Source organism: Callithrix jacchus, chromosome 3 (genome assembly GCF_049354715.1).
Source record: "Callithrix jacchus isolate 240 chromosome 3, calJac240_pri, whole genome shotgun sequence".
NCBI lineage: Eukaryota > Metazoa > Chordata > Mammalia > Primates > Cebidae > Callithrix > Callithrix jacchus.
In genome coordinates this window covers 109,810,334-109,823,660 of record NC_133504.1, presented here as the reverse complement: position 1 = coordinate 109,823,660, position 13,327 = coordinate 109,810,334, and the positions used below count along the sequence as shown (strand labels likewise).

The following is a 13,327-nucleotide window of genomic DNA, read 5'->3' as shown; positions in this document are numbered from 1 at the left end:
AATCCACGTTCTGACATCACCTTGGTCGTGACAGTGATTGGCTGTTGGAAGGCAAAGAAGAGTTTATAGCCAGCAAAAGCAAGTGAATGAGTGAGTGAGAGAGCAGAGAAAATACTCAATCTGTGCCACTCACTGCCGTGAGCCTGCTTCCTCATCCCAGGACTGCCAGAGGGTAAGACTTAATAGGACAACTTTATTATCATAAAATCAGACACTCCACAGTTTACATCTCTGAACTTGGCTTTGAATTTTTCATTTAAATGATGTTATTGCATTGTGTAGAATGATTACATGGTTTAACAATTACTTATCATTAAACTGGCACTTCAGATTTTAGATTCTTTCCAAAAGGCTAAACCTATTAACCTAGGCATGTAAATAAATTCTTAATATTATGCACAAAAAACTAGAAGATTATGCTTCTTACACTTGTTCTCTGCACATTATAAATTAACTGTTCGTTTTCTCATTCTGATGCATTCAAGATAACCTGATTGAAATACTATTTTGCATTTGTAAATCTGCCTAGATGTACACATATTTCTCTATATATTATACCTAGCCTGTACTTCAAGTATATATGTTATCATTTCAACATATTAAACATTAAGTTTTGATGTTTCCTATAGCTGTAAAGTTGGAACAGAAAATATATTGTGCTAACTAGAGAAATAAATAATGTTGGTACTTTATCATACTCTTTCCAATAAAAACTTGAAATTAAAACCTCAAAACTCTCTTTTAAGAATGTTTGAATTGCTGTTTGCATTAGTAGTGATCACTATAGAGGTCTTTGCTTTTTGGTGAATCACAAGTAAATAAAATAAGATTTATAAAGGCAGCCAATTCTGCCTACATGAATTACTTGATTCTTTGTATTATTATTATTGTTATTTCTGTCATCTTTTCATCTGGTTATTTTAATAGTTTGTTATGAGAAATTTATGTAATCAAAGCTATTTCTATAGTTATATGTAATTAAGTTTTTAGCTCTTTAAAACATTACAAATATTTTGACCCTTTTCATAAAGTTCCAAAGCAATAATCTCTCTGCTTGCTGATGTACTTGGCCACAGCTGGCAAAGTTGAAAGCGTTATTTCGGTCACCCTAATAGCAATCAGAGCTGCCTAAAAAGATGGGCTCCTTCAGGGGCAAAGCATTTTTATTCCCTTGTGGCCATCAAGAACTTTTACTAAGATAGAGAGGACTGTGAGAAACTGTACGGGCACCAAAATCTGAAGACTCACTCTGCCACACAAAAAGAGTGTGACTTAGGACCCAAGACAGTATCTTCAGAACTTGGTGTCAGATACTCAATAAGGATGCAATAAATCTTGGCCAATGATGACACAATACAAAATTTACCAGCAGGGTTCAATATATGACATGAGTTTTACACATTTTAAATATTACTTTTCAAAATGTATTCATGGGGAAATGGCCATCACCAATACATTTCACTTCCAAAATATTACCAAATCTATGACTATGTATGAGAAATTGCTAACAGTTAAATGTACATGTAAGTGCAAATGGCTGTTAGTAGGCTTTCCACTAAGCTTGCCCAACCTCTATTATGATATAATTTTAAATATAATTTTACTAAATAAAATTAAAATAGGATAGGATTTCACTATTTCCTTTTATTTACAAGGAATCTATGTGGAACTGAGGCTCTTTGCATGGCTGCAATCCCCAAGATTATTCAAGACCTATTCCCATTTTGAGAGCTACATCTTCATTGTTCCATAGAATTGAAATTTTCATCCATGTCTATCACCCTAATCCTAGAGAGTCCCTAATCCATCCCAGTACAGTCTCACACATTAGCAGATGGAAAGCTTAAATGGAGCTGGAGGCAACTAAATTTGAGGAAATCTTCCCCCAATATCCCAAGGCAAAACTCTGAAGAACTTGTCTCATGGAATCATCTTTAGGGGAGTGGCTGCTGGGTGCCACATGCTATCAGAATAGTATTTTCCATATTATGGATCCTCTCTGTCTCTCTCTCTCTCTCATCCACACATACACACACACACACACACACAGTTATTCCAAGATATTCAGAGGAAAATATCTCCTATTTTCCATTTTACAAACAAATTTTTAGCCCAAAACCTATACAGAAGCTGGAAACTGCTTATAGGGAATTGGTGATTTTTGCTTTCTTGAGTTTGTTTTTGAAACAGAATCTCACTCTGTTGCCCAGGTTGGAGTGCAGTGGTATGAACACGGCTCACTGCAACCTTGGCCTCCCAGGCTCAGCCTCTCGAGAAGCTAAGCCTACAGGTGCGCACCACCATGCCAAGCTGATTTTTGCAATTTTTGTAGGGAACGGGTTTCACCATGTTGCCCAGAGTGGTCTCAATCTCTCAGATCACGCCATCTGCCCACCTTGGCCTCCCAAAATACTGGTTTTAGAGACATGACCCCACATCTGGTCAAGTTTTTAATTGTAAACAAACAGGGCACACAACTACACTAACAATTCAATTCACTTAGCTGACACTCTCATGTCGATGATACTTAGAGGGCCCTTACCCCAGTGTGAAGTACCCTAAGTATTCAACATCTCTGCAGTAATGAAAAGGTTTTCCATTAACAAATCACAGAAAATAGGTTAAAACCAAGTATGGAACTCAAGACTATTTAGACAAATGGGTTAAGTCAGTCTTATGTTACTTAAATGGAAGGAATAATTTGAAAATAAAAGCAATAATTTAGTTTTAATTAGTCAAAGTGATAATTACACAGAAATGAAAACAAATTAATACTTGGTCTTTGAGTATGAGCAAAAAAGTTATATTTTTAGTTTTAATATTTTATTAACCTTACCACTTCATTAATTCCAGAAGCAATCTCCAAAATGAAGACTGCTTTAATTTTGCTCAGCATTTTGGGAATGGCCTGTGCTTTCTCAGTAAGTTCTTTATTAAAAACCTACAGTGTTTTTCAGTTTTGTCTTTTTATGTAAAAAAAAAAATTATATAATAATTAAATGTTCTTTAAAACAGATGAAAAATTTGCATCGAAGAGTCAAAATAGAGGATTCTGAAGAAAATGGGGTAATTAATTTTAGCATACTTCCTTGGCCTAATTATACCTGCTGTATATTCACTGCATATTAAACATGAATATATTATTTATTTTGTTTACACAGGTCTTTAAGTACAGGCCACGATATTATCTTTACAAGCATGCCTACTTTTATCCTCCTTTAAAACGATTTCCAGTTCAGGTAAGTATAGAAATTCATTTTTCTTCAATTTAATTTCTATTATAATTTAAAGGAGATAATTTAAATTTAACTAGAAAGCACCTAAATTCAACTGCCACTGAAGTTCAGTCAGAAACACTTCATGCTATATAAAGTTTGTTTCACATCCAAAGATACACGAAGACTTAAAACAAAGGGATGGAGAAAGATTTACCAACCAAATGGAGAGCAAAAATAAATAGATAAATAAATAAAAAGCAGGAGTTGCAATTCTCACATCTGATAAAATAGATTTCAAAGCAACAAAGATATAGTGGTAAAAGGATCAATGCAACAATAAGAGCTAATGATCCTAAGACCCAGATACATAAGACTCATAAAGAGATTTAGACTCAACGAGACAGAAAATTAATAAGGATATCCAGGACTTGAACTCAGATCTGGATCAAGTAAACTCAATCAATATTTATAGAGCTCTCCATTTTGAATACACAAAATGTACATTCTCCACCTTAAATACACAAAATATTGATTGGCCATTATTAATACCTATTTTTAGAATAAAGCTACATTCCCGTTTTCTCTTCCTCTTTTTCTTCCTCTTTCTTCCTCTCCTTCACTCCTTTTTTTCTTTCTTTCAAAAAATAAAAAAATAAAATAAAACAGACATATACACAGAGCAAAATCATTTGAATCATTTGGGTAGAGTCTAGAATGATATAATAAAAACGAACACCATGTCACATTGAGTTCTGGTGTTTTTGCTAACTAACAGGCTTTTGGACAGTTTTATCAGTTGTTGACCAATTATGTCAGTGATAAGGTTACTAGCTGTCCTACTATAGCTGATTCAATACTGTCAGATAGCTGTTTTACATGTGACACTGCAGTCCTTTAACAGACAGGGAAAAAATTGACTTCATAAACAGCAGAGGCCATTATTTTTTTAAAAACTTGATAATCAATGGTAATTTCTGAAGATTTTATGCATTTTAACCTGTGTGGGTCACTACAGCAATATGTCATACACTGGAGCATATTATAACAGTAAAACTGCCGAGGAAAGAAAGAAATTCATCACATGCATGAAAAAAGCTTGTGAGAAAAACAAACCATCCCTTAAATTTGTAAACAAAAAGAAAAATAACTAAAACTAAAAATAAGAGTTTCTAATTTTACTGGGTTACTTGTGAAGAGTGCCTTTGAAAACCAGAGGGTGTGGTGTTGATTTTAAATATACAACAAACCAGGATTGCACTATTTTTAGTACTATACCGTTTGGGTTCAGGGCACCAATTATGCACCACTTGACCCAGGACTCCCGAGACACTAAAAGCAGTCAGGATGCTGAAAACACATGAAAACGATGTCTCAGCACAGTGGCTTGGCATTGCATCTTACCATATGTTGGGCTAATCCATCTCTAGCCCATACAATGATAGGAAATGATCATTTTAAAGTATTTCTAGCACCATCATAATTATGGGGGATTTGTGTGGCCACAAAAATGTGATCATGAATGAAACAAGAGCTGTGGGTTTTCAGAATTGTATTCCTTTCTTTGGTTTGCCTCAGGCCCATAAATAAACAGTGCACATTTGAAAGCTTTCTTTGATCTCTTTTTTAAACTGAATGGAAATGATAGTAAATTTCAACTCTCTGAATAGCTCCTAAATTTTTCTGAAATACTAGATACATAGAGATACACAGAGATGTTCATTCCCATCTGGATATTTGTACAGATATATGCCTATGTTCTAATTAAAATGTCCATAGTGAAGCAATATTGGGAGATGTTACGTTTCTGAATATTGATAGACCTGAGGTTTATAGATCAAGAAGTTCTTTAATATACATTTTTATCACAAATTATAGGCAGATAGGTCCATCTCAACTAATGGAGAATTTGTAAGATAGTTGTTTTTAAATAAAATTATATAAAATATATCTCCCAATTCAACTGTCTGATCTAGTATTCATGACCCATTCTCCTATTTTATAAAATTTTATTTTCCTTAAGTGTATTGTTAGGTATTTAGTGCCCAAGTTGTCACCCTAAAATACATTAAGCTATATTGGTTTTGAAATTCATGTTTTAATCAAACAAATCTGCATTTATATACAATCATTTCTAAAATACCATTTACAATGAAATATATTACTTGAATTGCAAAGTTATTAGCAAGCTATCTACTACAGCTTATATGTCTGCTGGACTATTGAAATGAAAGTGTAAGTAAACTTAACATACTAAGCTTCTTAATTGAGAAAACTGTCTTTTCGTGACTCAAATTATATTTTATTAGTGTATGAACTCGTAGAAGGCAAGAATGTAACCTTACATTTCTTTTATCAGACTCATCTCAGCTACGATACAAGAGTTGCGGGTTTTCAGAATTGTCTTGCATTTCAGAACTCTCATCTATCTGTGTAGACAGATAAAAGACCTCTTGGAGAATCAACTGGACTTAGTAACAAATTGGTAATAAATGAAAGACAGGAAAAAAAAGAAAATAACAAGGCTTCAAGGCATTTCATATGGCTTTTAAAGTATTCTCACTGCAGACACTAGATGTGTGGTTGAGTTAGGGAGACAGCCAGAAGTGAAGGAGCACGTAAAGTGATTGAAATACCCCCACTGAGAAAAACAGTGCTGATTGCATAAATATTCTGTCCTCTATATTTAAGTTAATTAACAAATAGAAACAGTTCAAACATAATGCTCTATTCACCCTCTGGGCTAGAGAAGGCACAACTGTTAAGGTTAAGGTCATGGCAGTGGAAGAACAGGTCTAATTATTATCCTTGCCACCCGAGGTTATTCTTGGCTCGAGGCAACAAGCATTCCCTTTTCTTGGGTGGATGATGTGGCATCCGAAGAATGAGCCAACAGGGACAGCCTCAGTAGTACTGGGATATGAATGTTGTCTCACATCTGATTTCTAACCCAGAAGTTAAAGATCCTTCTGCAGCTCTATTTTCTAAATGCAAGATACTTAACTGGGTCATCAGAATCAAAGCTAAAACTTTCAGGGAAGGAAATGACAGAATCTTAGGTTGGATTTACATTTCCTTTTAAAAGGAGAAAAATCTATTAGCTTATAATTATATTTTATATACCAAATCTTTGGTTTAATTTCTTCTCATTCAATACTGAACTTATTAGACAGATGTTACTCTATACAACCCTCTAAATAATTAAAAGAATACAATTTTCTCTCATAAAAGTTTTATTTCACATATATAAATTAACCTCATTTTAGGAACTGGCTTTAATTAAATTTAAAGATAATAAAAATTACATGCAAATTAAATTTCTTTAAATTAAATACTAATTTAAATTCAACAGGAGAGCTCACTATGTAAGAGAATTATCTATAACAACTTTGGTTTTATAGTAAGCTGAATCATTTCATTTATGTTTTATAAATAAAATTTTAAAAGGTGAACTCTATCTTAGCCCAAGGTCTGCCTTGAACTGGCTGGAGAAATCACTATTTTTGTAGGCTGCTGATTCATTCTTCATCAAATTTAAAAATTGGACGAGATAATTCCCTTGTTCTCTCAAAGTTAAACAATTCTGTGATTCATTGCTCTAGTTTTTGCATACAAAATGTTTCAACATATTGTCAATGCTTTGGAAGTTGACAAATGGGGCATCCAATTCATATCTTGATCATCATAAAATGCCTATATTTCTCCAACTTCATTTTGCATGTCTAATCTCCTCCTATCTTTCTCACATCAGCATGCAATCTACTCTTAGTAAATAAATCAGTCAAGATGGTAACACTAATTAGATTGAGTATTTGTGTGTATTTTATCATGATTCAATCCGCAGGAAATTTAAATTGCTGTTGAATATGTTTGTACACAGATATGTGTATACATACATGTATATATATTTTCAGGGCAACAGTGACTCATCTGAAGAAAACGGAGATGATAGTTCAGAAGAGGAGGAGGAAGAGGAGGTAAGGAACTTTACAGTCTTTTCATAGCAAAGCAGACAGCACAAAAAGCAAATAGGACGTTAGTCTATTATAATCTGAACTCAGCAAATAGCCATTGTCACCCTACAAACTGCCCACAATATCCTATTAGATAAGTAGAATGTTATTTAAGTTAGAGTCCACTAACATGACCTGTTTAAAACACTATTGCAGTTTGGGGTTGAAGTTACTTACAAATGGTACTCAAAACCAAAAATGTCTTCCTTTTAAGTAGAAGTGTATAAAATCTGATAGTATTATTTCTATTTAGGTGGATAGAACATGATATTAGAAGACAAGTGAATAATAATCCTAAACTCACTGCAAGACTTGTTTTAAAAACTGAGCTTTAAATTTTAATTTACCAAGAAAATAATATGTAAAAACCAGTTTATATCCTCTACAATATTATTGTGATTCATTAGCCTTTCATAACCCACAAAATAGGGTTATTCTTTTTAATAAAAATTTCAGGCCGGTGTGATGGCTCACGCCTGTAATCCCAGCACTCTAGGAGGCCAAGGTGGGCATATGACTTGAGGTCAGGAGTTTGAGACCAACCTGGCCAACATGGTGAAACCCTGGCTCTACTAAAAACACAAAAATTAGCCCGGTGTGGTGGCATGCTCAGGAAGCTGAGACACAAGAATCACTTCAATCCGGAAGGTGGAGGTTGCAATCAGCCAAGATCCTGCCACTGCACTCCGGTCTGGGCAACAGAATGAGACTCTGCCTCAAAAAAAAAAAAAAAAAAATCATATGTCTTTTTGGGTAATAACAAAATTCATAGGTATATAAATATCTTCCCATATTGTTTTATAGATTAGTGTAGTCCCTGGCTAAGATTCATCTATATGTCTTGGAAATTGTGCTACCATGTTTATAACTGACACTCTTGCCTAAGGAAACATGCCAATTAGGATGCATCTTCCCACATAGTCAATTATAGCTATCCACTGGTTTGGGAACCTTTTAAATTCAGGTATTCTCAGGTGCTATTTTTGAATGGACAATGATAGTCAAAAATGGATTATGTCTAAACAGCTATCTTGAAAACAAAATGGTGTGGGAACTTGAAAAGTGACAAATCATTAGTTTGGTATATTTTTAACTCTAAAAGTAACATTTCCCGTATCATAATTTATACTAACAGCTTGAAGGAAGACCTTACAAGAATGTTAAGCCAGTACCAGGAAAAACGCCACCCACTAAAGCCCACAAAATTTCTCCTGGAGTTCCACGTAGTAATCTTACACAATAACTAGACTAGGGTTATCAATTTAGTTATAGCTATTTGCTGTACAGTGGTTGTAAAATTTCTTTGTCAACTAGATTTCCCAGCTAGATTGCATATCTTTTGGGATTGGCTCTTCATTTGTTGTGGTGGTGGTTGAGGATTGAGGGAGATTGGGGCTTTTTTTGGAGGCTCTGATGAAATTACCTACACACAAAAGTTTTCCAAGGATCTCTGAATATTCCCAGAACTTATCTGCAGATACCTCATGACCATAGGTTAAAATCCGTTTGGGGAAGAGCCATGCTACCCAGTTTTGTATCTCCTCAGGCTGCCTAGCAAAATTTCATATACATATATGGTGCCCAGTAAATATCTGGTGATTTGGTTTCAAAACTCCAGAGGAATAAATGCAACAAAGTTCATTCATTAAAAGTAGTAATGGAAAAGTGGATAAATAAAACAGGAAGTCTTTCATCCCGAAGAGATTCTGAAACATCTTTTTCTCCCTGTTCTCTAAAATTTTATTAGCAACTTAGGTTAAACGTAGAGTCTCCAGGGATTGCATTTGCATGAGGAGGGTACTTAGGCATATTTTTTATTTGGTGATCACACATTTTCTTTTTCCACTCCTAAGCTGTTTAATCTCATTAAAAATCTTCTATTGAAATACATGTGATAAAATTAACCTAATTTTACAATTCATTGAAATTTCAGAATTTGAACTCACAAATGAAACTAGCACTCATAAAAAAGCAGTGCTTGCCTTATGTTCCATTCCATTCATTTAAAAACCCCAACAAAGGCAACCACTATTTTGAGTCTAAATAGATAGATTACTTTGGCCTGTTTTAGTACATTATAAATGTAGGATCATACATTATTTACTCTTGTGTGTCACTTCTTCACTCAACTTTAGAGATTCATCCATGTTGTTCTGTAGTTGTAGATCATTTATTCTTGTTGTCAGTATTTCATTATGTGAACATACCAAAATGTGTTATTCTTCTGTTGATGGGCACCTGAGTAGTTTCCAAGTTTGGGTGATTACAAAGTGCTACTATGAACTTTCTAGAACTTCTTCTGGTGAACATATAAATATTCATTTCTGGAGGCCATTTCACCTAAAAGTGAAATTTTGGAGTCAAAATCTACTAAGGCATATATCAACCTTAGTAAATGGTAACCAGCTTTCCAAAACAGACATACTCTCACCATCAGTATATCAGGTAAACTCTCCCCATCAGTATATGAGGATTCCAGTTGCTCCACATTCTCACCAACACTTGCTTCTTTCAGTCTTGTTAAGACAATCTAGTGAGTTGATAATATCTTTGTAAGCCCAAATTGGAGCTATTTTTCTATCCAATAACATTTTTGAAACCTCATACCCATTAACAGATTGACCTATTTTCCTATTTAACTCATGTGCAACAGAACATCCTTAAATAAAGTATCTGGGAAAAGAAACTTTAGTCAAGACCCAGCCACCAATAAACTGCTATCTATTTGACCTCATATGAGTCATATAACCCAATCAGATTTTTCACCTGCAAATAGTATATTCTCCTACTCTATGGATCTTCCTAAGGATGCTAACATTAATTTCTCCTTCTACCTTTGAAAGGTCTGTTGGAATAAAGCATAAACATGAAACAACAAACAAACACTATGGTGTTTCTGGGATATTTGACACAATTAGCTTGGAGACAATTTGAGGTAGACTCTGGTAGTACCACAACCCTTCATTGAAATGGTGAAATGTACAAAGTTGATGAAACGTCTGGTGCTTTAGTCACTTTGTTTTAATAATAGGCAGGCTAAATATCTGTTTGTTTGTTTTAAACTTTAAAAGTTATCACAAGCTATTAAAATGTGTTGAAATGAATTCAATTTTCCAGTGCTTGTTTAAATAAATTCTGTATATGGGAAACCCTGACTTTTAATATTAACTATGAATTACGCTGAGATCAACTCAATTAGAAAACAATTGCCTCACAACATGGAATAAACACAAAAGAATGAAATATTAAAGATTATAATAAGCATTCATTTGAAGAGTATTAATTTTTAAAAACACCTTAATGCAATAATATATCACTAAGAATTTCTTAGAGTGTTTAGTTTTTTTCCCTTGTACAGAAAAATGATGTGTCAAATTCCTGAAACACAAATATTCTTTAATTAATAAAATACAAAGCAGAAATACCTAAAACATAATATAGTGTGGTAAGGAGGATTAAATAACTTGGAGTTGAGCTCTTAGAAGTGAGAAGTGCAAATGGCATAAGGGAAGGCAGGCTTTGAGTGATCAGTCAGCAAAGGGATACAAAGTTTTTCCAAATAATAAACCTCCGACAAATGATTTACAGCTCCAATAAACCCTGAACTATCTTCCAGGTAGAATAATTTTTCTTACCTTGAACATTGTTACCAGGGGGCTTCAAATGAAGAAGAAAACAATGAAGAATCAAATGAAGATGAAGACTCTGAGGCTGAGAATACCACACTTTCTGCTACAACCCTGGGCTATGGAGAGGATGCCACACCAGGCACAGGGTATACAGGGTTAGCTGCAATCCAGCTTCCCAAGAAGGTAACAATGAAATTATTCCTCCAAAATGTAATTATTACCATTAGTAATAATGGTAATGTTAAATCATTTTAAAACTTTTTTACTGGGGTGTAAGGGTATGCTAACACTATACACATAGTATTTTATACTATCTTCATTAACTTAAAAAAGTGAGAGCAGATACAATTTTCCTGTTTACAAATAAGAAAAGATCTTCTCCCAGGCAAGTTCTCCTCCCATGTTATTACACTGTCTTGTACATTATAACAGAAGACTAAGGACACACATCTAGGAATGGATAAAAGGTCCTGACAGATATCATGGCATTTCAGGATTGAGAATTCAAGACAGAAAAAGTGAGTAGCAAAGTGCTAGGAAGAATCTCCCCCAGGAAAGGCATTATCCTTAAACAATGGCACACTTTCCCCATCAAAACCCATGACAAAGGGATTTATCCTGAAGTTTTAAAGCCTTCAATCATTTTGTAAATTAAATTGGTCTTAGTTCAAATCAGATGCCTAGAACAAGGCTGTCAGTGTAGAATATTGTGTGGATGAAGCGGTGGCCTTAAATTTTACATTTTTCAAAGCTAGATTTGGGTTCTTTAAAATGTTTCCCTTCAGGCTGGGTATATAACAAACAAAGCTATGAAAAAGAAGGAAAGTGATGAAGAAGAAGAAGAGGAGGAAGAGGAAGAAAATGAAGAAAGCGAAGCAGAAGTGGATGAAAACGAACAAGGCATAAACGGCACCAGTACCAACAGCACAGAGGCAGAAAATGGCAACGGCAGCAGCGGCGGAGACAACGGGGAAGAAGAAGGGGAAGTAGAAAGTGTCACTGGAGCCAGTGCGGAAGGCACCACAGCGACCAGAGGGCAGGGCAAAAGCACGTCTAAGACAACAACCTCTCCAAATGGTGACTTTGAACCTACGACCCCACCACAGCCCTATAGAACCACCTCCCCACCTTTTGGGAAAACCACCACCGTTGAATACGAGGGGGAGTATGAACACACAGGCACCAGTGAATACGACAATGGATATGAAGTCTATGAAAGTGAGAATGGGGAACCTCGTGGGGACAGTTACCGAGCCTATGAGGATGAGTACAGCTACTTTAAAGGACATGGCTATGACGGCTATGGTGGTCAGGATTACTACTACCACCAGTGAAGGTCCAGCTTGTGCTGAATTCATCCATTCTGGCTTTGCATCCGGCTACCATTTTCAAAGTTCAACTCAGGAAGGTGCAATATAACACATGTGCATATTATAATGTGGAATGGTACTACTGTTCCAAATTTTCTGTAATTGCTTCTGCAAAGTAACAGGCTTCTTGTCTCTTTTTTCCTGGCATGTATGGAAAGGTCGTTGTAAATCAGCGTCATTTATCAAGCGGTATGCCAACTCAAGACCAAATTCCATTGAATGGTTTGAGGTTGTAGCTCTATAAATAGTAGTTTTTTAAATGCCTGTACTATTGCTAACTGCAAAAACATACTCTTTGTACAAGAAGTGCTTCTAAGAAGAATTTCATTGGCATTAATGACACTGTATACAATAAATGTGTAGTTTCTTAATCGCACTACCTATGCAACACTGTATATTAGGTTTATCATCCTGATGCATTTTTACGTGACTTGTATGAATATTCTAATCTATGAGTTTCATCACAAATAAAAATGCAGTCCTTCAAATGTGTTATAATTAAGAAGAGAAGTGAGAGATTCAGAATGGAAAAAGGTAAAACAAATGGAAGACAATTTAACCAAAGGAGAAAAGCTTATTTCCACTATGGTTTAAAACTAAGAGGAAATGTAAACATTTTATTTGGGATAAATCAACATAACTAAGACTTTGCCATGCTTATGGGCAGTGTTAGCCATATACATCAGGGGAATTAATGGCTGTTTATTAAAGTTGCCAGATATAACAAATATAATATAGGATGCCTATTAAATTTGAATTTCAGATAAACAATGAGTAATTGTTAGGATAAATATACACCTTGCAATATTTTGCCTTTGTGAAATATGTTGGATGTACTTATACTAAATAACCGATTCATTACTTATCTGACACGCAACGTTTTTATTTATTTATTTATTTATTTATTTATTTAAGACAGAGCCTAGCTCTACCACCCAGGCTGGAGTGCAGTGGTATGACCTCGGCTCACTGCAATCTCTGCCTCCCGGATTCAAGCCATTCTCCTGCCTCAGCCTCCCGAGTAGCTGGGATTACAGGCACACACCACAACATCTGGCTAAATTTTGTATTTTAAGTAAAGACAGGGTTTCACTATTTTG

General features: G+C 34.8%; 1 protein-coding gene across 1 annotated transcript; it reads left to right on the top strand.

The window, feature by feature from the left end:
• Positions 1 to 92: 92 nt before the first annotated feature.
• Positions 93 to 12,995, top strand: IBSP (integrin binding sialoprotein). The gene is made up of 7 exons (XM_002745611.7): positions 93 to 172; positions 2,854 to 2,921; positions 3,016 to 3,066; positions 3,162 to 3,239; positions 7,130 to 7,192; positions 10,882 to 11,040; positions 11,643 to 12,995. Exons 2-7 carry the CDS (start codon positions 2,868 to 2,870, stop codon positions 12,189 to 12,191), a joined length of 954 nt encoding a protein of 317 aa, XP_002745657.3. The 5' UTR covers positions 93 to 172; positions 2,854 to 2,867; the 3' UTR covers positions 12,192 to 12,995.
• Positions 12,996 to 13,327: the final 332 nt, after the last annotated feature.

Excerpts from the sequence above, each read along its gene's own strand:
- IBSP (XM_002745611.7), top strand. The coding sequence starts at position 2,868 with ATGAAGACTGCTTTAATTTTGCTCAGCATTTTGGGAATGGCCTGTGCT. Across the intron at positions 3,067-3,161 it reads AGGATTCTGAAGAAAATGGG|GTCTTTAAGTACAGGCCACG; the intron begins GTAATTAATTTT and ends TTGTTTACACAG. Across the intron at positions 11,041-11,642 it reads CAATCCAGCTTCCCAAGAAG|GCTGGGTATATAACAAACAA; the intron begins GTAACAATGAAA and ends GTTTCCCTTCAG.